Genomic DNA, 25148 nt, shown 5'->3' on the forward strand with positions numbered 1-25148 from the left:
AACTTCAATATTACTTTTTCTGTTCAAAAAATTTTAGAGGATTATCTTTGCCAATAGAATAGAGCAGAAATCCTTTTAGTTTAGTCTTCATAGCCCTCTACAGTATAACATGACAGTACAAATGGTCTAGCTAAATCTGCCTTTTCCTGACAGTACAAATGGTTCTAGCTAAATCAACTACTTTGGTTAAATTTTCTCTTATATCTCCCTCATACTCATTCATGTCTAATTTATATTTCTTTGTTCAAGCTATTTCTCAACTTGAAATACTTTATTTAAATCTTTTTTTTTAGGGCTGGGGTTGTGCATCAGAGGTAGTCCACTCACCTAGCATGTGTGAGGAACTGGGTTAGATCCTCAGCACCACATAAAAATAAAATAAAGATATTGGGTCCACCCCTGACTAAAAAGTAAATATTTAAAAATAAATGAAGGGGCTAGGGATGTGGCTCAAGCGGTAGCGCGATCCCCTGGCATGCGTGCGGCCTGGGTTAGATCCTCAGCACCACATACAAACAAAGATGTTGTGTCCGCCGAAAACTAAAAAATAAATATTAAAAAATAAATAAATAAATAACTAAAAATAAAAATAAATGAATAAATCTTTTTACCACCTTCCTGGCTTCTAAATCTCTATCATATTTAACACTTTCTGGTAATACTTAAGGTCAGGAGGTAAGGATCTTTGCTCACATGTATATCCTCACTGTAGATTGAATTTTGTCTTACGTAATATATGTCTGTTAATAGAAGAAATAGATTTTTATATCAACTTGATTATTTGGCTGGCAATGTTGCTAAGTGGTAGAGTGCTTGTATAACAAGTGCAGGGGTCCTGGTTTTAATCCCCAGTCCCAAAAAAGAAAAAATAAAAAAGGTACATTTTTTTTTTTGAGACAGGGTCTTGCTTTATTGCTTAAGCTGAACTTGAACTGGATGCAAGTGATCCTTTCACCTCAGCCTCCCCAGTTAGCTGAAATTACAAGTGCATGTCATTGCACCTGTTTGGTGTGTGTGTGTGTGTGTGTGTGTGTGTGTGTGTGTGTGTGTGGTGCTGGAGATTGAACTCAGGGCCTTGTGCATGTGAGGCAAGCACAGTACCATTGAGCTACACCCTAGCCCAAGATGGTGGGTTTTTATTTTTTATTTTTTAGTTGTTTATGGATCTTTATTTTGTTCATTTATTTATACATGGTGCTGAGAATCGAACCCAGTTCCTCACACATGCTAGGCAAGTGCTCTACCACTGAGTCACAACCCCAGCCCCACTGAGCCCCAGCCCCAGCCCAGTATTTTTTTTTAATATTTGTATTTTAGTTGTAGTTGACACAATACCCTTATTTCACTTATTTATTTTTATGTGGTGCTGAGGATTGAGCCCAGGGATTCGATGTATTAACTCATGTATTTAATTCTCACAGTACATCTGTAAGAGTGGCATCAGCTTAGACTTCTTTTTTCCTTATTGGTATGTAGTACTAATTACATCTTTCTCCTCTGTTCGCAGTGCTTCCTCTCACCTTCAGATAATGAATTATCTCTTATGTAGGATAAGAAATGTGAGGCAAGTGTTCTACCACTGAGCCACAACCCCAGCCCTTTTTTTAAAAAAAAAAATTATTTTTTAGTTGTAGTTGGACACAATACCTTTATTTTATTTATTTATTTTTATGTGGTGCTGAGAATCGAACCTAGGGCCTCACACGTGCTAGGCGAGTGCTCTACCACTGAGCCACAACCCCAGCACCCCCCCAGCCTGGTATTTTTAATGTGTTAGAATTCTTATATTTCTGTAGCTTAATATCCTGGAGAACAGATTAATTATTACCCTACTGAAATAATTATTTTTTGATTCAAAGGTATTCAAAGACCTGGACCAATGCACTGTTCTAGTACACATATAGCAGCCAAATCTTTAGGCCATACTCTGGTAATAGTGAGTGTGACTGAATATGAAGAGTATTTGGAGAGCAGTGCCACATTTGCTGCTTATGAGCCCTTAAAGGTAAGATATTTCATAGTAAGGTACTGTCATTCAATTTCTTTCCATGGACCCAACTCTATACTTAGGGACTACCTAGTCATCTGTATTCACTAAGGATCAGTGGTGATATCTGTATTCTTTTATTTACCACTGTGTGTGTGTGTGTGTGTGTGTAATGTTAAGGATCAAACCCAGGGCCTGGCACATGCTAGGCAAGTGCTTTACCACTGAATTACAGCCCTACTATTTTGTTTTTATATGTAAATTCTCTCATCAAACCTGAATTTTGGGGAATTTACTCCTCATGCTTCTACCTTATGCTTCATGAATTAAAATATTCAGGAATATTTTTAAGTTGACACCCTGTTTCAAAAGAAAACATAAAAAAAGCTAGGATGAATGTAGTTCAGTGGTGGAGTGGCCCTGAGTTCAACCCCCAGTAACAAATAAAGAAAAAGGATTAAAAAAAAAAGAGGGAGAAAAGAAAATAAAAAGACAAAAAGAAAGATAACTTGTTTGTTCACAGTTGGCCTCTTTGCGCATTGTGCAGTATATGTATTAAACATCTGAGTACATTGAGGATTTGAGTACATTTCATTGGTTCCCTAGCAGAAGAATCATCTTACTTGCCAAATTCAGTGGAAGTGCCTAGCTATGGCTTATTATAATTTCCTTACTTTTCTCATTAGACTTTTTTCATATTTATTGTCTATAAATGATCTCCTCTGAATATAAACCATCCTTAAAGGAAAGGAAGATGATGATTTTCTTTTTCCACCAAATGCTTTACTTGTGCTTCTTTCCCTTTACCTGCCAAAAGAGAGTATATAAAAACATACGTATCTTGGAGCTGGGAATTTAACTTAGGAGGTAAAGCATTTATCTAGCATGTGTAAGGCTCTGAGCTCAGTCTCTAGCACTGAAAAAATATATATGTGTCTATGTCTGCATTCTATCTTTGTTTCAGAACATGGTATCGTTTTCAATTGTTCTTTTACTTCCAGCTCAGTTCAGTTGGTCTGATTAATTTTGGACTATGCATCTAAGAAAAAGAAATCATCTCTACTTTTCTTTCTTAGAAAAACTTTCCATGAAGCCTCTAAGTTCATTCTTTCATTAATTTCCTCTATAAAAAGTTTATATAACACTCTGCAGTGTAGGGTTTTTTTGTTTTGTTTTGTATGTACTGGGAATTAAATACAGGGCCTCATGCATGCTAGGTCAGCACTCTAGGACACAGGTATATTCCTACCCTGTGTTGTAACTTTTTGTAATACTCATCACCTACTCCAAAGCTGTTTTCCCAAACTGTGAAGCAGTTTGGATTTCTATTATTGTGTTCCCAGTAGGCCATCAGCGGATACTTTTTAAATTGTATATACCTTATTTAAGAAAATGCTGCCATTACAGATAGAAATAATGTTTTAAAAACTTCTATGTATTTATTTATTTATTTATTGTTGTCATTGGGAATTAAAACCTTTACCACTTGGCTACATCTCCAGTCTTTATTTTAGTTTTTACTTTGAGACAGGGTCTCACTAAGTTGCTTAGGACCTCACTAAATTGTTGAGGCTGGCCTTGAACTTGTGATCCTCCTGCCTCAGCCTCCAGAGTTGCTGGGATTACAGGCATGCTTCACTGTGCTTGGCAGAAATATTTAATTCCAATGATATTCAATAATAAATATGATTGACTAGTTCTGAAATGAAATAATAAAATTTGGTTTGATTACACTTTTAGAAAATTGTATCAACACTCTACTTCATTTTATGATTTGGTCAGTGTTGTAGACACTTGTGCATCATACAAGAATAACCTGCACTTACCAGGCATGATGGTACGCACTTGTAATCCCAGGGGCTCACGTAGGTTCTGAGCAAGACTCTGTCTCAAAATAAAACAAAAAAGGGTTGGAGATGTATATATTAGATAAATTGTATTTCACTTAAAAAACTGTCTAAAGAGGCATGACCGGCATACCTGTAATTCCAGCTACTCAGAAAGCTGAAGTAGGAGGATATCAGGCCCAGAAGTTTAAGACCAGCTTGGGAAACTTAGACTCTGACTCAATTGATCGATAGATAGATAGATAGATAGATAGATAGATAGATAGATAGATAGATAGATAGTAGATTAGAAAAAAATTAAATGTTGAATTTCCTAACCAACCTGAGATCAATTTCTTTAAATGTCATCAGGCCCTAAACCCTGTGGAAGTGGCATTGGTGACATGGCAGTCTGTGAAGGAAGTAGTGTTTGAAGGGGGGCCTCGTCCGTGGATCCTGGAACCCTCCCGTTTTTTTTTGGAGCTGAGCATGGAGAGGACAGAGAAGATCAAAGTGACAGAAGTCCGACTGCCAGCCAAGAGAAAGCAGAACCAGTACATATACCGGATCCTGTGCCTGGATTTAGGGGAGCAAGTATGAAAATAATCTTTATAGTCTTTTTTCCCCCTAATATTTCTTTTCATATAATACTTCAATTCCTTTGTACTACCAGCCATTCCTTTTCAGATTCTAATTGATTTAGTTTATGAACTAGATAGGAAAATTCTAATTATTGATTAAATTAAATTCTAATTTTTGATTATCCTTTATATGTAATCAGTAGTTTCAGTTTGCTTATCTGAGAATTCTAACACTCATTAACAATCAAGATTTTTTTGTTATGAATTATTTTAAATTATTTTAATTTTATCACTTTAATTAATGGCCCTATTATCTAGACTAGAGGACATTTTATTCCTTACCTTCAAAGAATTAAAAGAAGAAAAACTTTTTCCCCATTTTTTTATTGGTGCACTATTATCATACATTAGAATAGTGAGATTTATTATTACATATACATGTACATAATATAACAATATAATTTGGTCAGTATCCTTCCCCAGTATTTCACCTTTCCCTCTCCCCCACCCTGTCCCTTTCCTCTACTGTACTGGTCTCCCTTTAATTTTTTGTGAGACACCCTCTGCCCCCCAGCTTCTTTTTCCTCTCTGGCTTCCACATATAAGAGAAAATAAACAACTCTTGACTTTCTGAGTTTGGTTTATTTATGTAATATAATGTTCTCAAGTTTCATCTACTTTCTGCAAATGACATAACTTTATTCTTCTTTATGGCTGAATAAAACTCCTTGTGTATATTTTCACATTTTCTTGATCCATTCATTTGTTGATGGACATCTAGGCTGGTTTCATAGTTTGGCTATTGTGAATTGTGCTGCTATAAGCATGTGTATGCATATATCACTCTAGTATACTGACTTTAATACTTTAGGATAAATACCAAGTAGTGGTCATTAGTGATTCTATTCCTAGTCTTTTGAGAAACCTGTATACTGATTAAGGAAGAGACTTTAAAGGGTCAACTGTCTTTAGTAATTTTGAGGAAACAATCTATACTGATAAAGAGTATTTTATCCTCTCTCAATTGAATTAGTTTTTTGGGGGGGATGTAGGGGCTGGTTACTGGGGATTGAACCCAGGGGCACTGTACTACTGAACTATATTCCCAGCCCTTTAAAAAAATTATTTTGAGTTAGGTCTTGCTAAGTTGCTTAAGCCCTCGCTATATTGCTCAAGCTGGCCAAACTTGTGATTCTTTTGCCTCAGCATCCCAAGTTTCTGAGAATACAGGTATGTGCCACAAAAATTGGAGAATAATCTTTTACTATTTTTAGAGGCAACAATGTGTGTTGCATAGGTATTGTTCATAGCTCTACCCTGCCTCTATCAAAACTAGTAACAAGCCGGCACACACCTGCAATTCCAGCAGCTTGGGAAGCTGAGGCAGGATTGTGAGTTCAAAGCCAGCCTCAGCAAACATGAGGTGCTGAGCACTCAGTGAGACTTTGTCCCTAAATAACATACAAAATAGGGCTGGGGATATGGCTGAGTGGTTAAGTGCCCTGAGTTCAATCCCTGGTACGAAAGAAAGGGAGGGGAGGGGAGGGGAGGGGAGGAGAGGAGGAAGGAAGAAAGAAAGAAAAAGAGAAAGAGAGAGAGAGAGGGAGGGAGGAAGGGAGGAAGGAGAAAAGAAAAAAAATAAAACAACTAGTAACAGCTACTCAGGAGCTTGAGGCAGGAGGATCCCAAGTTCAAGGCCGGCCTCAGCAACTTAGTGAGACCCTGTCTCAAAATAAAAATAAGGTCAGCTGATGCTGGGGTTTTGGTTCAGCAGTAGAACACTCACCTAGCATATGCAAGGCCCTAGGTTCAATCCTCAGCACTACATAAAAATAAATAAATAAAATATAGGTATTGTGTCCAACTACAACATATATATATATATGAAGGCTAGCTGGCAGTGCATGCCTGTAATCCCAGCAACTTGTGAGGCTGAGGCAGGAGGCTCTTGAGTTCAAAGCCAGCTTTAGCAATTTAGTTAGGTCCTAAGCAACTTAGGGAGACCCTGTCTCTAAATAAAATATAAAAAGAGCTGAAGATATGACTCAGTGGTTAAGCACCCCTGGGTTCAATCCTTGGTACAAAACTAATAATAAATAAATAAATAATAAAATGGGCTAGCAATGTACTTAAGTGGTAGGGTGTTTGCCCAGCATGCCCAAGGGTGTTTGCCTGGCATGTGTGAGGTCCTGGGTTTAATCCCCAGTACTGCAAAAATCAAAAACAAATAAAAAATAGTAACAAATTTTGCAGTTTGATTATGGTTAAGAATTAATGAATGATAGAGCTCATTCATTAAAAGAATAGAAAGTCACTAAATAAATAACCTAACATTATATCTCAAAGCCCTAGAAAAAGAAGAACAGGGCTGGGACTGAGGCTCAGTGGGAGAGCTCTCACCTTGCACATATGAGGCTGTGGGTTCAATCCTCAGCACCACATATAAATAAATAAATAAATAACAAAGGTATTCTATACAACTACGACTAAAAAATAAATATTTTTTTTTTAAAAAGAACAAATCAACACCTAAAGCAGTTTGCGACTGGAAATAATTAAAATCAGAGCTGAAATCAATGAAACTAAAAGAAAAAAAATTTTTTTTAAATCAAAAAAAGAAAAAAAAATGTTTCTTTAAAAAATAAAATCCATAAACTCTTAGCCAAACTAACAAAGAAAAAGAGAGAGAAAATTCAAATTTCTAAAATTCATAATGAAAAAAGGAAATACCACAACAGACAATATTGAAATACAGATGATAATCAGAAACTATTTTTAAAAATTATACTGTAATATAATAGAAAATATTGAAGACATCAACAAATTCTAGAGCCATATGACCTACCCAGATTGAACCAGGAAGGCACAGAAAATTTAAACAGATCAAAATTACAAGCAGTGAAATTGAAGATGCCATCAAAAGCTTACCAAACAAGAAAAGTCCAGAACCAGATAGAGTCTCAACTGAGTTCTGTCAGATCTTCAAAGAAGAACTAACACAAATCCTTCTCAAATTATTCTATGAAATATAAAAGGAGGGAACCCTTCCAAACTTATTCTAGTATCTCCCTGACACCAAAACCTGACAAAGACACATCAAGGAAAGAAAACTTCAGACCAAAATTCCTGATGAACATAGATGCAAAAATTCTTAATAAAATGCTGGCAAATTGCATACAAGAACATATTAAAAAGATAGTGCACCATGATCAAGTGAGGTTCATCCTAGGGTTGCAAGCTTGGTTCAACATATGGAAATCAATGAACATAATTCATCACATCATTAGACTTAAAAACAAGAATCACATGATTATCTCAATAGATGCAGAAAAAGCATTTGACAAAATACAGAGTACATTCATGTTCAAAACACTAGAAAAACTAGGGATAGTAGGAACATACCTCAACATAGTAAAAGCTACATATGTTAAACCCAAGGCCAATATCATTCTAAATGGAGAAAAATTGAGAGCATTCCCTCTAAAAACTGGGAGAAGACAAGGATGCCCTCTTTTGCCACTTCTATTCAACATAGTCCTTGACACTCTAGCCAGAGCAATTAGGCAGAAGAAAGAAATTAAAGGGATACAATTAGGAAAAGATGAACTCAAAACTATCCCTATTTTCTGACAACATGATTCTATACTTAGAAGACCCAGAAAACTTTTAGAACTCATAAATTCAGCAAATTAGCAGGATATAAAATTAACACTCATAAATCAATTGCATTCCTATTCATCAGTGATGAATCAACTAAAAGAGAAATTAGGAAAACTATTTCATTCACAATAGCCTCAAAAAATAAAAAAAATAAATAGGGCTGGGGATACAGTTCAGTTGGTAGATTGTTGCCTTGCATGCACAAGGCCTGGATTTGATCCCCAGCACCAAAACAAATAAAATAAAATACTTGGGATCTGATATAATAAAATAGGTGAAAGACTTCTACAATGAGAACTACAAAACACTAAAGAAAGAAATTGAAGAAGACCTTAGAAAATGGAAAGATCTCCCATGTTTTTGGATAGGCAGAATTAGTATTGTCAAAATGCCCATTCTACCAAAAGTGTTACACAGGTTTAATGCAATTCCTATTAAAAGTTCAATGACATTCTTCATAAAAATAGAAAAAGCAGTCATGAAATTCATTTGGAAATATAAGAGGCTCTTTAGTGAGAAAAATGAAGCAGGAGGCATCACCATATCAGACCTTAAATTATACTACAGAGCTATAGTGACAAAAACGGCATGGTATAGGCACCCAAACAGACATGAATACCAATGGTACAAGATGGAGAACATAGAGACAAACCCATTTAAATACAGTTATCTCATACTAGACAAAGGCACCATAAACATACATTGGAGAAAAGATAGCCTCTTCAACAAATGGTGTGAGGAAAACTGGAAATCCATATGTACTAGAAAGAAATTAAACCCCTATCTATCTTTTTTTTTTTAAAGAGAGAATTTTTAATATTTATTTTTTAGTTTTCGGCAGACACTTCGTTTGTTTGTATGTGGTGCTGAGGATTGAACCTGGGCTGCACGCATTCCAGGCGAGTGCGCTACAGCTTGGGCCACATCCCCAGCCCAAAACCCCTATCTTTTACCCTGCACAAAACTCAAAAGTGGATCAAGGACCCAGGCATTAGACCTGAGAATCCTGTGCCTAGGAGGAGAAAAAGTAAGCCCAAATCTCCATCATTTGGCTTAGGAACTGAATTTCTTGACAGTACTCCTAAAGCACAAGAAGTAAAATCAAGAATCAATAAATGGGGGCTGGGATTGTGTCTCAGCTGTAGAGCGCTCGCCCAGCACAAGTGGGACATGGGTTTGATCCTCAGCACCCCTCAGCACCACATAAAAAAAAAAAATAAAGACATTGTATTGTGTCCATCTACACCTAAAAAATAAATATTAAAAAAAGAATAAGTGGAAAAAAAGACTAAAGGAAATCTTTGATTGAATTTTAAAAAAAGAATCAATAAATGGGCTGGGCACAGTGGTGCATGCCTGTGATTCCAGGGGTTTGTAAGCCTGAGGCAGGAGAATCATGAGACCCTATCTCTAAATAAAATACAAAATAGGGCTGAGGATATGGCTGAGTGGTTGAGTGCCCCTGAGTTCAATCCCCAGTACCCCCCAAAAAAAAGAATCAATAAATGGAATGGTATCAAACTAAAAGCCTTCTTCATAGCAAAGAAAACAACCAAGAGTGTGAAGAGAAGGGCTTGGGTAGTAACTCAGTGGTAGAACAGTCACCTAGCAAGTGTGAGGCACTGGTTTTGATCCTCAGCACCACATAAAAAATGAATAAAATAAAGGTATTGTGTTCATCTACAACTAAAAAAGAAATTCAAAAAAAAAAAGCATGTGAAGAGAGAGCATACAGAATGGGGGATAATCTTTGCCACCTGTTCTATCATTAATCTCCAAGATAAAGAATTTTAAAAACTTAACACCAAAAAAAAAAAACCCCAAAAACCAAATAATCCAATCAATAATGGGCAAAGGAACTGAACAGATACTTTACAGAAGAATAAATATGAATGGTCATCAAATATATGAAAAAATGTTCAACATCTCTAGTAATTAGAGAAATGCAAATTAAAACTACACAGATTTCATCCCATTCCAGTCAGAATGGCAATTATCAAGAATACAAGTAACAATAAATGTTAGTGAGGATGTGGATGAAAAGGTCCACTCATACATTGCTGGTGGGACTGCAAATTGGTGCAACCACTCTGAAAAGCAGTATGGGGATTCTTCAGAAAACTTGGAATGAAACCACCATTTGACCCGTTATCCCACCCCTTGGCATATACCCAAAGGACTTAAAATCAACATACTGTAATGATGTGGCCACATCAATGTTTATAGCAGCTCAATTCACAATAGCTAAGCTACGGACCTAGGTGCCCTTCAACAGATGAATGCATACAGAAAATGTGATACATATACATAATGGAATTACTCAGCCATGATGAAAAATGAAATTGTGGCATTTGCTGGTAAATGGTAAATGGGTAGGACAGGAGACTATCATGCTAAGTGAAATAACCTGATCCCCCAAAAAACCAAAGACCAAATAAATGTTCTCTGTGATTTTTGGATGCTGACTCACAATAGATAGGGAATGGGGAGGAGTGGAGGTTCACTGGATTGTGGGGGTGAGTATGAAGGTGGGGAGGGTTGGAGATGGGAATGGGAAAGACAGTAGAATGAATCAGACATAGGTTTCCTATATTCATATATGAAGACACAATCAGTATAACTCCACATAATGTACAACCACAAGAATGGGAAGTCATACTCCATATATGTATAATATGTCAAAATACATGCTACTGTCATGTATAACTAAAAAAAAAACAATTAATTAATTACTTTAAAAAAAATTTATGTATGAAACACAGAAAGGATAACTGGCCCACAGGGCATCAATGTAAGATTTAACTTAGTAAGAACTGTGATATGATTTATCAACCTTCTTTTTAATATTTATAGTCAATTTTACTGTATGTATGATATGACTAAGTATTAGTAATTTCAGACCTAATCATGTCCTTTCAGGGGGGTACCAGGGATTGAACTCAGGGACACTCAAACCCTGAGCCACATCCCCAGCCCTATTTTGTATTTTATTTAGAGACAAGGTCTCACTGAGGCTGGCTTTGAATTTACAATCCTCCTACCTCAGCCTCCCAAGCCACTGGGCTAATTATGTTCTTTTGACCTAAATTTTATTATAGTAGAATACACATAAAATTTACTGTCTTTAAAAATGTGTGTGTGTGTGTGTGTGTGTGTGTGTGTGTGAATGAGAGAGAGAGAGAGACCGGGAATTGAACTCAGGACCTCACAAATACTAGGAGAGTGCTATCACTGAGCTAGAGCCCCAGACCCCACTTTAATCATTTTTAAGTATATAGGTCAGTGGGGCTATAGCTCAGTGGTAAAGCATTTGCCTAGCATGTGTAAGACCCTGGGTTCAATCCCACACAAAAAATAAATAAATGAATAAAAATAACTCCTCATTAGTGTTTCACACCTGCCCTTGATGACCACCATTCTACTTTCTGCTTCTAACTTTGATTACTCTAAATACCTCAAATATATAGAAATATGTAGTATTTGTCTTTTTATGACTATATTATTTTACTTAACACAATATTCTCAAGTTTCATTCATGTTGTAGCATGTCTGAATTTCCTTCTGTTTTAAGGCTGCATATTCCATTATAATGTATATATACACTTTTTTTTTTTTTTAGTCCATCCATCCATGGACCCTTGTGTTGCCTTCATGTTCTAGCTGCTATGCAAAATGCTGCTGTGAACACGGATATAAAAACACCTCCTTAAGGCGCGTGCTCTCTCTCTCTCTCTAGTTGTAGATGGACACAATACCTTTATTTTATTTTTATGTGGTGCTGAGAATTGAACCCAGGGCCATGCGCATGCAAGGCAAGTGCTCTACCACTGAGCCACAACCCCAGCCCTCTTTTGCCTGTTTTTGAAATGGGTTGTTTTGTTGCTGAATTTGGAAGTTCACTATATAGTCTGTATATTGGTTGCTTATCACATATATGACTTGCAAATATTTTCTTCCATTCTGTGGATTGCCTTTTATTCTGTTGACTTTATCTTTTAATGAACAAGTTTTAAAAATTTTTGTGAAGTCCAATTTGACTGATTTTTTTCCTTTGTTGCCTGTATTTTGGTATCATACCCAAGAAAGCATTGCCCAGTACAATATTGTCAAGCTTTGTCCTAGATTTTACTCTGAAAGTTTTATGCTTTTAGGTCTTACATTTAGGTCTTTGAAACATTTTGAACTAATTTTTACATATGGTGTTTGGAAAAGGCACAACTTTTTTTTTTTTTTTTTGCATGTGGTTACCCAGTTTTCTTCATGCTGATTATTTAAAAGGCTGCCCTTTCCCCATTAAAAGGGCTTGGTGCCCTTCTAAAAAATTATTGGACCGTATATGCAAGGATTTTTTCATGGATTCTCTGTTCCATTGGTATACATGTCTGCCTTGGTGTTTGTACCACACATTTTGATTACTGTAACTTTGTATTAAGACTTAAAATCAGGAAAGTTAAATTCCCTAGTTTTATTCTTTTTCAATCTTCTTTTATTATTTGGAAAATTTTAAGATTCTCTATGAATTGTAGGATGGATTTTTTCTATTATTGAAAAAGTCGTCATTGTGATTTTGTTGGGGTGAAGGGTGCACTGGGGATTGAAACCAGGGGTTCTCTACCACTGAGCTACACCCCTAGCCCTTTTTATTTTGCTATGATTATTTATTTATTTATTATTGGTGCATTATAGTTGTACATATTCATATTTCACATATTTATATACGCACACAATATAATAACATAATTTGGCCAATATCACTCTTCAGGTTTTTCCCCTTCCTCCCTACCTCCCACTCATTAGTCCCTTTCCTCTACTGATAGATCCACCCCCACTTTTGTTTTCCTTTTTTCTCTCTAGGTTCCACATATGAGAGAAAACATCATAGGACTTTTGACCTTCTGAGTTTGACTTAATTTCACTTATCATGTTGGATTCTAATTCCATCCATTTTTCTGCAAAGGCCATAATTTCATTCTTCTTTATGGCTGAATAAAACTCCATGGTGTGTATGTACTCACCTTTTCTTTATCCATTCTTCACTGATGGACACCTAGGCTGGTTCCATAGTTTGATTATTGTGAATTGTGCTCTTATAAACACAAATGTGCATGTATCACTATAGTAAGATGACTTTAATTCTTCAGGGTAAATACTGAGAAGTGATATAGTTGGATCATATGGTGGTTCCATGCCTAGTCTTTTGAAGAGCCTCTATACTGATTACCATAGTAGTTGTACTAATTTACAGTTCCACCAACAGTGCAAAAGTATTCCTTTTTGTCCACATCCTCTCTAGCAACTATTATCATTTGTATTCTTGAGACTACCATTCTGACTGGCGTGAGATGAAATCTCAATGTAGTTTTGATTTGCATTTCTTTAATTGCTAATGATATTGAACATTTTTTGTGTATTTGTACTTTCATGTATTTATTGGCCATTTGTATTTCTTTTTTAAGAAGTGTCTGTTCAGTTCATATGTCCTTTAATTGCCCAGCCCTTTTTATTTTGTCCAGGCTTTGAACTTGCAATTCTCCTGCCTCAGCCTTCTTAATCATTGGGATTTTGATAGGGATTGCATTGAATCTGTAAATCATTTTGGATAGTATTAACATCTTAACATTAAGTCTTCCATTCTATGAATATGGGATTTCTTTCTATTTAGTAATATCTTCTTTAACTTCTTTTAACCACATTTTGTAGTTTTCATTGTACAAGTCTTTTACCTCCTTGGTTAAACTAATTCCTAAATATTTTATTCTTTTTGAGGCTATTTTAAATGGAATTTCTTTCATAATTTCCTTTTCAAACTGTTCATTGTTAGTGTATAAAAATGTAACTGATTTTTATAAGTTGACTTAGTATCCAGATGCTTTGCTGAATTCATGTGGTAGTTTGTACATGAGCATGTGCTCTTTTTTTTTTTTTTTAAGAGAGAGTGTGAGAGAGAGAGAGAGAATTTTTTAATATTTATTTTTTAGTTCTCAGCGGACACAACATCTTTGTTTGTATGTGGTGCTGAGGATCGAACCCGGGCCACATGCATGCCAGGAGAGTGTGCTACCCCTTGAGCCACATCCCAGCCTGAGCATGTGCTCTTGAACCTTGTAGAACAATGTTGAATAGAAGTGGCAAAAGTGTATATCCTTGCTTTATTCTTGAGTAGAGAAAAAACTTTCAGTGTAACCATTGAATATAACATTAGCTATGGGTTTTTCAATATAAAACTTCTGTTTTGTTGAGGTAGTTTTCTTTTTTCCTGTTATTGAATGAACTATTAGTAATTTCAGGGCCTAATTAACTCCCAATTAAAGCATCCTAATTTCTTTCTGTTTCCACAGTATTATTCATTATTACTTTCACATAAGACAAATTGTAACCCAACGTAGTTTTTATACTTTTTTTAATATTTATTTTTTAGTTGTAGTTGGACACAATACCTTTATTTATTTATTTTTTATGTGGTGCTGAGGATCGAACCCAGGGCCTTGCATGTTCTAGGCAAGTGCTCTACCACGGAGCCACAACCCCAGCCCTAGTTTTTACACTTTTTACCAATTGGTAACAAAAGTTTGTTGGAGGCAAAGACTGAGCTACTAGATCGAGGCTTGGTTGTTTTTAATTTTGTAAATTTGCTTTATCTCATGGGAGCAAAAATCTTTTTATTTATTAGAATAAAGACAAAAATTTTATGTATTAGAATAGTTCTACAAACACATGTTTACAACAAAATGAACCACGGTCCATTAAGACACAGTAATGCAGATTTAAGAATGCTGATGGTCAATCTCAGTAGCAAAAGCAGAGCTGTCCTCATTGGTCTGATTATTGCTGTCTTGATTATGTTTTCTTTACAAACTGGATACTGGAGAATGTGTGGCCAAAGCTCGATTTTTTTCCTTTTTCCCTTTTCCTTCTCTCTCTTTTTTTTTCCTTTTATCTTCATTTTTTTTTTTTAGTTGTAGATGGACATAATACCTTTATTTTATTTATTTTTATGTGGTGCTGAGGATCAAACCCAGTGCCTCACACATACGAGGCAAGTGATCTACCACTGAGCCACAACCCCAGACTCCAAAGCTCAATTTTTTTAAAAAGTTCATGATACCTTTAATGCCCCAAAACACAGATAATTAAGAACTATAATATGTTTAAGGGATTTATCTGATTACAATGTCCAAATCAACACTCTGTAATGGAATTTGAATGACACATTTAGATGTGCTCAACCGACATCAAATGTCTACCCATAGATAGGGCTGGGGTTGTGGCTCAGTGATGGAGAGTTTGCAAAGCACAGGTGAGGCACTGGGTTCAATCCCCAGCACCACACACACACACACAAAAAAAAAAAAAAAAACCTAAATAAACAGAAGTATTGTGGTGCATCTACAACTAAAAATATATTTTTTAAAATGTTTACCCATAATTATCTCTTGCTCTAATATTTCCTTAAAGGTTCTCACATTTCGAATTGGAAATCACCCAGGAGTCCTGAACCCTAGTCCAGCTGTGGAGGTTGTACAAGTGCGCTTCATATGTGCCCATCCTGCCAGTATGTCCGTAACACCAGTATACAAGGTGCCAGCTGGTGCCCAGCCCTGTCCTCTGCCTCAGCACAACAAACAACTGGTAAGCATCAAGTCTGTTTCCAATGAGGCATTTTTGTTTTCCATGCTTTAGAGGCAGGGATATGAAATATAGCTTTTGTCTCATCAAAGTCAAGGTAACTATTTTGTTACTCATTTTCTAATAGTGAGTAAACTGTTAGACTTGGTAAACTTAGTGACATGACTGTGCTTGTTGTACACAGCTTGTGATTATGACAATAGACAACGGAGATCTCTCCTAATTACTTCCAAAAGGTCTTGCTAATATGCTTTCATAATAAATCTTTTAGCATTGTTAATAAATAATAAAATTTAATGATGAGCAATAATGTAGTTATTTTGTAGGTAGCAGAGAAATGAAGAATTAATTGTCTAATAATGATTTGTCTAATAAAGTTTTAAAAAGTGAATCAGAGACTGGGAGTGTAGCTCAGTGGTAGAGCTTTCACATTCCACGTGGGAGGCACTGGGTTTGATCCTCAGCACCACATAAAAATAAAATTAAAAAATAAATATTAAAAACTTCTCTCTCTCTCTCTCTCTCTCTCTCTCTCTCTCTCTCTTTAAAAAAAGGCTTAGTATGTCTTTTGAAAAAAAATAAAATAAAATGAAGGTATTGTGTCCACATACAACTAAAAAGCTAGAACATATATATATATATATATATATATATATATATATAATAAATGAGGTTGACTGTAATCCTAATCATGGGAGAAGTCATTACTCACCCTATACAGAACAGAACAATCTATTAATTTTTCCCATTTTACAGGTGAGAAAACTTAATGTGTTAGTCAGCTTTTCATTGCTATAACTCAACTAGCTGACAAGAACAACCTAAATGAGTATAAGTTTATTCTGAGTTCAAGGTTTCAGAGGTCCCATCCAGATTGACTGACTCCATTGCTCTGAGCCCAAGACAAGGCAGAGCACGATGGTATAGCAGGGAATAGCTGTTCCACTCATGACATCCAGGAAGCAGGGGGTGCTGATGGGGCCACAAGGAAGATCAGTTCTTCCAAGGCACATCCCTAGTTATCCACTTTCTTCCTCAAGCCAAGCCTCACCTACCTACAGTTACCACCCAGTTAGTCTAGTCAAACTAGAGTGGACTGATTAGGCTATACCTCGCATGATTTAATCATTTCACCTCTGAATAGTCCTGAATTAACACAGGAGCTTTTGGGGGACACCCCATATCTACACCACAACACTAGGCTGGGGTTGTAATGCAGTAGTAGAGCACTTGCCTAGCATGTGTGAGGCACTGAGTTCAATTCTCAGCACCACATATAAATAAATAATTATTTTAAAAAATCAATGAATAAAGCTAAACCACAAAACTGAGGCTTTTAGAAGTTGAGTAACATTCCCCAAAGTCATCAACTAGAAAGTAGTACATCTGTCTGATCACAAACACGTTATTAACTTTGTGTTGTACTGCCTTATATTATTAAAGAATAGTATGAGATGTTACAAGTCTAGAACCCAGATTTTTTTCAGAATCAAATTCCACACTAAGTATTATAATTTTAATTTTATGAATGATTCACTTTTAAAAATATATTTTTAGTTGTATATGGACACAATACCTTTATTTTATTTTTATGTGGTGCTGAGGATCAAACCCAGTGCCTCCCACGTGTGAGGCAAGAGCTCTACCACTGTCCACACTCCCAGTCCCTGATTGACTTTTCAAAAAGTATTTCTGGGCTGGGGATACAGCTCAGTGGAAGATCACTTTACTTGTGATGAACCCAGACTAATTCCATTTTAAGATTGTGAGCCATCTCATCACAAAGTCTTGAAAAGTTAATTTCTGTTTTACTATAAATTACTGTGATTTCTAAACTTGTTTGGAGTTCCTCCCTGTGCCTTGAACTCACCCATGCCTGGCTTTCCCTGACCAGATAACAATCCTCTCTAAAACCTTAGCTGTGCCTCATAAATTCTGATGTGGATCTAAATTTATTCCCTACCTTGAAATGTTAAGCCATTTATATCATTAACATACGATCTTCCTTTGTATTATGCTTGTCATTGTTATCTGTAAGTTCTCAAGACACCCCCCCTTTGCAATTTTTTGTGCTATAAAACCTTATTCCTGGAAAGCTGGAGTGCTGGTCTCTAGCCCAGGTTGGGAGAGACAGCCATTGATCACTCTTTTTTGTGTGTACACAATACAAGCTTGCTTTAATTTTATTTAAAATTGGAGTCAGTGGTCTTTTCTTTGCATCGGGGTTCAACACTTGCCTTGCCTATGTGAGGTCCTCAGTTTCATCCCCAGAACTGCAAAAACAAACAAATAAAATGAAAAAATCACAAACACTACAAGTGGAATAGAACCAGCTTTACCCCTATAGCATAATTATCTTCAATGTCATTTTCTATTCATTTTAAATAATTCAAGTTTACAGAAAAGTTACAAAAAATGTTTTCCCTGAACCATTTGAGTTAGAGACATGATTCTCTATCACCCTTTCCACATATATTTATTTTTATACTTGAGATATGATATTTAAGTCATATAGTTCAACCTCTTGAAATGTACAATTTAAAGTTATTTAGGAACCACCACACTACCTTACTCCAGCTCTTTTTGTTGTTCTTGTTTGCAGTACTAGGGATTAAAACCATGGCCTTGTGCCCTTTAAATTTTGAGACATGTTCTAAGTGGCCCAGCTTGGCCTCAAACTTGTGATGCTCCTGCTTGTCTCCTGAGAAGCTGGCATTACAGGCATCCACCATGCCTGGCTTCCAGATAATTCTCATTTTCCCCAGAAGAAGTCCCATACTAATTAGCAGTTGCTTTCATTACCTCCTCTTAGCTGCTGTCAATCACTAATATACATTTTATCTTTATGGATTTGCCTATTTAGACATTTCATATAAATCATATAATGTGTGTTACTTATAAAAGTTTAGCTTCTTTCATTTAGCATGTTTTCAAAGTTCATTTGTGTTGTAGCATTTATCAATACTGTATTCTTTTTTGTGTGTGTGCTTGAATGGTAGTCCATTATGTAGAAATACTACAATTTGCTTTTCCACTCATCCGTTGTTTCTATTTTGAGGCTACCAGTAAAGTGCTGCCATGAATATTCACATGCAAGTTTTCATGTGAACATGTTTTCATTTCTCTTGAGTATGTATCTAGAATTGGAATTGTTGACTCATATGTTAACTCTGTTTAGTCTTTTGAAGAGCTGCATTATTTTACATTTCCCCTAGCAAGGTAAGAGAATAGCAGTCTTTCTGTATCCTTGCCAATACTTGCTTTTTAAAAAATACTTTTTAGTTTTTTACAGTTAGACATAATACTTTTATTTTATTCATTTATTTTTATGTGGTGCTGAGGATGGAAGCCAGCGCCTCGCACGTGCTAGGCAAGTGCTCTACTGCTGAGCCACAACCCCAGCCACCCCACCCCCAATACTTGTTAATGCTTGTCATTTTGATATAACCTTCCTAGAGGAAATGAAGTAGTATCTCATGGTGATTTTTATTTGCACTTTCCAATGACTAATTAGATTATGCATCTTTCCATGTGTTTATTGGCCATCTGTATATCTTCTTTGAAGAAATATATTTTACCAGCTTTTTTTCAGATCTTTTGCCAGCTCTTTTTCCCTTATACTGAAGACTGAACCCAGGGCCTTGCACATGCTACTAAAGCACTCTACCACCGAGCTATTTTTTATACCACCATTTTCTATTTTTGGAAGAAGTTGAGAATTATTGCCATTCATTGTTCCTTAAACATTTGGTAAAATGTATCAGTTAAGTCATCTGCATCTTTCTATTGATTTCATTTTGAGATAGGATCTTGCTAAATTGCCCAGGTGGTCCTGCCTCAGCCTCCTGAGTATCTGGGGTTATTGGCATACACCACCACACCTGGCCTTTTGACAGTTTTTTTTTTAAATTGAATTGTCTTTTTATTCTGTTTTAAGAGTTCTTCATTTCATATATTCTGGTTACAAGTTTGTTTTCAAACTTGATTTGCAAGATTTTTATACTGTTTTATGGGTTTTCTTTCACCTTCTTGATAGCATTTTTTGAAGCACAGAAGTTTTTAGTTTATCCAATTAATCATTTTTGTTGTTGTTGCTTATACTTTTGGTGTAGTATCTAAGAAACTATCGCCCAATCCAAGGGCAGAAAGATTTATGACTTTGATTTCTTCTAAGAGTTTTATAGCTCTTAATTTTGTCCCCTGATCCATGTTGAGTTCATTTTTATCTATAGTGTGAGGTAGGAATCCATCTTCATTCTTTTGTATGTGAATATCCAGTTGACTCAGAACCATTTATTATTAAGATTATTCTTGGGCTGGGGATTTGGCTCAAGCCGGAGCACACTCGCCTGGCATGCGTGCGGCCCGGGTTCGATTCTCAGCACCACATACAAACAAAGATGTTGTGCCTGCCGAAAACTAAAAAAAATAAAAAATATTTTAAAAAATATATTATTTTCTCCTTTGAGTAGTCTTGGCATTTTTATTGAAAATTTATTAACCATAAACATGAGAATTCATTTCTGAACTCCAAAATTTATGCTATTAATTTTTGTGTTTGTGGTGAGGGGGATTGGGGATTTAACATAGGGATGCTTTGCCACTGAGCTACATCTCCAGTCCTTTTTTTATTTTGAGATAGAGTACTACTAAATTGCTGAGGCTGGCCTCCAACTTGCAAACTTCAGCCTCTCAAATTGCTGGGATTACAAAAAAGCACCACTTTTTGTTCTTTTTGATGCTATCATAAATGGTGTTATTTCCTTAATTTCATTTTCAGATTATTCATTGCTAGTAGTAGAAATACAACTGAGCTGGATATGGTGGCACATGCCTGTAATCTCAGGAACTCAGGAGGCTGAGTCAGGAGGACTGTAAGCTCAAAGCCAGCCTCAAAAATTTAGTGAGACCTTCAGCAACATACTGAGATCCTATCTCAAAAATAAAAAGGACTGGTGATATAGATCAGTGTATAGACCCCTATATTTCATCCCCAGTACCAAAAAAGAAAGAAAAGAAAATACAATTGCCTTTTACGTATTGATTTTGTATCTGCAATATTGTTGCACTCATTTATTAATTCTAATAGTGTTGTTGTTGTTGTTGTTGTTGGATTCCTTACAGATTTCTATATATAAAACCATGTCATCTGAAAATAGAGATGGTTATACTTCTTCATCTGTAATCTGGATGCCTCTATCATTTTCTTGCCTAGTTGCCCTGACTAGAACCCTCCAGTATAATGTTCAGGAGAAGTAGTGAGAATAGATATCCTTATACTTTTTCTAATCTTATGGGGAAAACTTCCAGTCTAGACCATTAAATCTGATATTGGATATGGGTTTTTCACAGATGACCTTTCTAGGCTGAGAAAGTTGCTTTTTAATTTGTTGAATTTTTTTGATCATTAAAGAGTGTTGGGGGCTGAGGATACAGCTCAGTTGATAGAGTGCTTGCCTTGCATGCACAAGGTCCTGGGTTTGATCCCCAGCACCAAAAAATAAAACAAAACAAGAGTATTACATTTTGTCAAATGCTCTTTCTGCATCTGTTTTTTCCTGTATTAATTTGGTATAGTATATGGATTTATTTTCATATGTTGAACCAACTTTATATTCTTTGGATAAATTCTACTTGGTTATGGTATATAAACCTTTTTATATACTCCTAAATTCAGTTTGCTCAAATTTATACATTTATGTACTTATGTAGGTACTAAGAATTGAATCCAGAGGCATTTTACCAAAGAGTCACATCCTCAGCCCTTTTTATTTTTCCTTTTGAGACAGGGTCTTGCTAAATTGCTTGGGCCTTGCTAAGTTTCTGAGGCTAGCCTTGAACTTGTGATCCTTCAGCCTAGGCCTCTTGAGTCGCTGGGACTACAGGTGTCTGCCACTATGCCCAGCCTAAGAATTTTTAAATTTCTCCCTTAAGCTCTTCAATGACATACTCATCATTCAAAAGTGTAATTTTTGGCTTGAGAGCAGTGATGCACACTGTAATCCCAGCTACTTGGGAGGCTAAGGCAGGAGGATCGCAAATTCAAGGTCACCTGCAATTTAGTGAAACCCTGTCTCAAAATAAATAATGCAAAGAACTGGGGATGATGTAGCTCAATGGTAAAATGTCCCTGGGTTTAACCCCTAGTACAAAAAACGAAAATATATCGTTCAATCTCCCTGTGTTTGTATAGTTTCTATACTTTTTTTCTTGCTTTTGGTTTCAAAAAAATTTCATTATGATCTGACAAAATTCAAGGAATTATCTAATTTTCTTTTGTGTTTGCCAAGATGTGCTTAATGTCTAATGTGTAATTTATTTTGGAGAAAGTTTCATAAACAGCTGAAAAGAAAATGTATTCAGCTGTTGTGGCATTAAATATTCCATAGATATCTATTAAATCCATTTTGATCTAAAGTATAGTCTAACTCTGTTGTATCTTTGTTGATTTTATGTCTGTATGATTTATTAGTAAGTGGTAAATTGAAGTCACCCACTATTATTGTACTGGGGCCCATCTGTCCCTTTATCAAGTGGTTGGTTTTTTATGAAATTGGGTACACTGATATTTGGGGCATAAATATTTACAATCATTATGTCTTCTTGTCAAATTATTCCCCTTACCAATACACAGTGACCTTCTTTGTCTCTTCTAACTAATTTTGGCTTGAGGTCTGCCTGTCGAATACAAGAATAGCTACTTCTACTACCATTTTGGGGTTCCGTTTGCATGGACTATTGTTTTCTATCCTCTCAATCTGTGAATGTCTTGCTGGTAAAGAGTGCTTCTTAACACAACATGTACTTGGGCCTTGTTTTCTAATCAATCTGCCAGTTTATGTCTTTTTTTGTTTGTTTGTTTTATTTGTTTTTGGTGGTGGGGATTGAACTCAGGGGTTCTCAACCATTGAGCCACCTCCCCTGTGTTAAACCACGATGCAAAGAAAGACTACCAACTCCAATTCAAGTCAAACTAAAAATAAAGCAAGCTCGTAAATCCAAACGGCCGGGGCTCACTCTCCCGAAATCAGTGGAAATAGAAGGCAGCATTGCAGCTCTCTAGGAATGCAGCTTTATAGCACGGAAAATTGCAAAAAGGGGGGGTGTCTTGAGAACTTACAGATATCAGAATTTTGACAAGTGTAACACAAAGGCAGGTTAATAGTCTAAATGGTTCAGCACTTAGGGAGTAAAATTAGATCCCAACATCAGAATTTATGAGGCCCCACTAAAGTTTCAGAGAGGGTCGTTATCTGGTCAGGGAAAGCCAGGCATGGGTGAGTTCAAGGCACTGACAGGCATTCCAAGCAAGTTTAAACATCAAAACATGGCCAGGCTAAATAGAAATCGTAATATTTTACAGAAAACAGAAATGAATCCTTTATAACTTGTGACAAGATGGCTCCTGATCACCCAGCCCATTTTGGATTTTATTTAGAGACAGGGTTCACTGAGTTGCTCAGTGCCTTGCCATTGCTGAGGCTGGCTTTGAGCTCGGGAGCCTCTGCCTTCTCCCAAGCCACTGATATTACAGACATGCACCACAGTACCCAGCTGAGTTTATGTCTTTATTTAGAGAATTAAGATCATTTATATTCAACATTATTATAGAGAGGTATGTATTCTTTCCTGTCATTTTGTTTTATTTCTAATGTCTGGTTCATTTCTGACTCTCATTTGCTTATCTGCTCTTCTAATTATATTTCTTTTTTGTGCTCTTTTGGTTGTTTTTATCTTCTTCTCTGTGTAGGATTCCTTTAAATATCTTTTGCAGTGCTGTCTTAATCAAAATTCCTTTAGTTGATGCTTATCTCTTGGAAAGTTTTTGTTTTTTCTCCAATTCTGAAGGACAGCTTTGCTGAATAATGTGATCTAGTTGACAGTTATTTTCTTTCAGGGCTTGAAATATATCATTCCATGCTCTCCTATCCTTTATTTTCTTTTGAGAAATCTGGTGCTGTTCTGGTAGGTTTGCTTGTATAAGTCCCTTGGAGCTTCTCCCTTGCAGCTGTTAAAATTCTTTCTTTATTCTGAATTATTGGCATTTTGACTATCATATCATGGAGCAGCTCTTTTTTGGTCATCTGTATTTGTAGTTACAAATACTAACAGTATGTTGCAGGTTCATCTTATTCCCAAGTATTTACAAGATTAGTTTTGGTTTTTTTTTTTTTTTTTTTTTTTTTTTTTGCTAATTCACTGAATAAGTTTTCTGTGCCATTAGCTGTCATCTTCATTCCTTTCTTGAGATCTAAAAAGTTGTTTGTTTTTTTTTTTTTTTTTTTTTTTTGGTTTTGTTTTTTAGGGTACTAGGTACCCAGGGGTACCTTATCACTGAGCTACATCCCCAGCCCTTTTATTTTTTATTTTGAAACAGGGTCTTGCTAAATTGCTGAAGTTGGCCTCAAACTTGTGATCTCCCTGCCTCAGTTTCCTGAGTAGCTGGGATTATAGGCATGTGCCATGGTGCCTGGTTGAGACTTTATTTTTTTTTAACTTAAAAATTTTTTGTAGTTATAAATGGATAGCATCCCTTTGTTTTGTTTACTTATTTTTTATAAAAATAAAACAAAAAAAGACCCTCAAATAACAATGGTAGAGATATTCATCCCTGAGCCACAGGCCCAGTCCCTGGCTGAGACTTTAGAGTCCTAAATTTTGTCTTTTAATATTGTCCCAGAGATCTATTTGTAGTTTCTTTTTATTTCTATTGTTTTTTTTATTATTATTGTCTGAATGTTACGATTCACCCACCTTGTCCTTAAGCCCTGATATTTTTTCTTCTGCTTCATCTAGTCTATTCGAGACATTTTTCACTGGGTTTTTTATTTGACTTATTGTGCCTATCATTTCTAAGATTTCTGTTTGGTTCTTTTTCAAACTCCCTCTTTAATGAAATGTTCTTTCATATCCTATGTTGTGTTCCTTAATTCACTACTTAGTTCTTCTTTTATTCCACTGATCATTTGAACTATCAAATTTTAAAATTCTTTGACATTTCCTTCACTTTAGTAGCTATGGATTCAGTAATTGGGGAGTAATTCAGTAACTTTTGGAGGAATATTATTTCCTTGCTTTCTCATCTTATCTGTGTTTCTATGTTGAAATTTGCACTTCTTTTGGGATAAAAATCTTTACCATTGTTATTTGAGGGTCTTTTTTTGTGAGCTGATTTCTGTTTATGATGGGCCCCAGTCTAAGGCTTTATCTAAGCCCCAAAGCACCTACTCAGCATGTTAAAGTGCTATAAGTGCTATGCTTAATCCAACTCAGTTTTGAGAGGAGAGAGTAACCACCAGTAATAGCTATAGCTTTAAAGAAAAATTTATATCAATATATATCTGTCATATATAAATTTTAAAAATTAATTATACACACACACACAGACACATTAAAAACTTGTTGTAGCTGGGTGTGGTGGCACACACAGGTAAACCAGGTGAATCAGGAGACTGAGGCAGGAGGATC

The 25148-nt window shown here is 35.8% G+C and overlaps 1 protein-coding gene across 1 annotated transcript in view; it reads left to right on the plus strand.

Moving 5' to 3' along the window:
• Positions 1–25148, plus strand: part of Nup210l (nucleoporin 210 like) — a 118772-nt gene that overhangs the window by 39524 nt on the left and 54100 nt on the right. Inside the window, exons 14-16 of the mRNA XM_078027512.1 lie at positions 1860–2005; positions 4186–4407; positions 15510–15683. Of these exons, the coding sequence (XP_077883638.1) occupies positions 1860–2005; positions 4186–4407; positions 15510–15683 (542 nt within the window). The remainder of the gene's footprint in view (positions 1–1859; positions 2006–4185; positions 4408–15509; positions 15684–25148) is intronic.

Source organism: Ictidomys tridecemlineatus, chromosome 11 (genome assembly GCF_052094955.1).
Source record: "Ictidomys tridecemlineatus isolate mIctTri1 chromosome 11, mIctTri1.hap1, whole genome shotgun sequence".
Taxonomy (NCBI): domain Eukaryota; kingdom Metazoa; phylum Chordata; class Mammalia; order Rodentia; family Sciuridae; genus Ictidomys; species Ictidomys tridecemlineatus.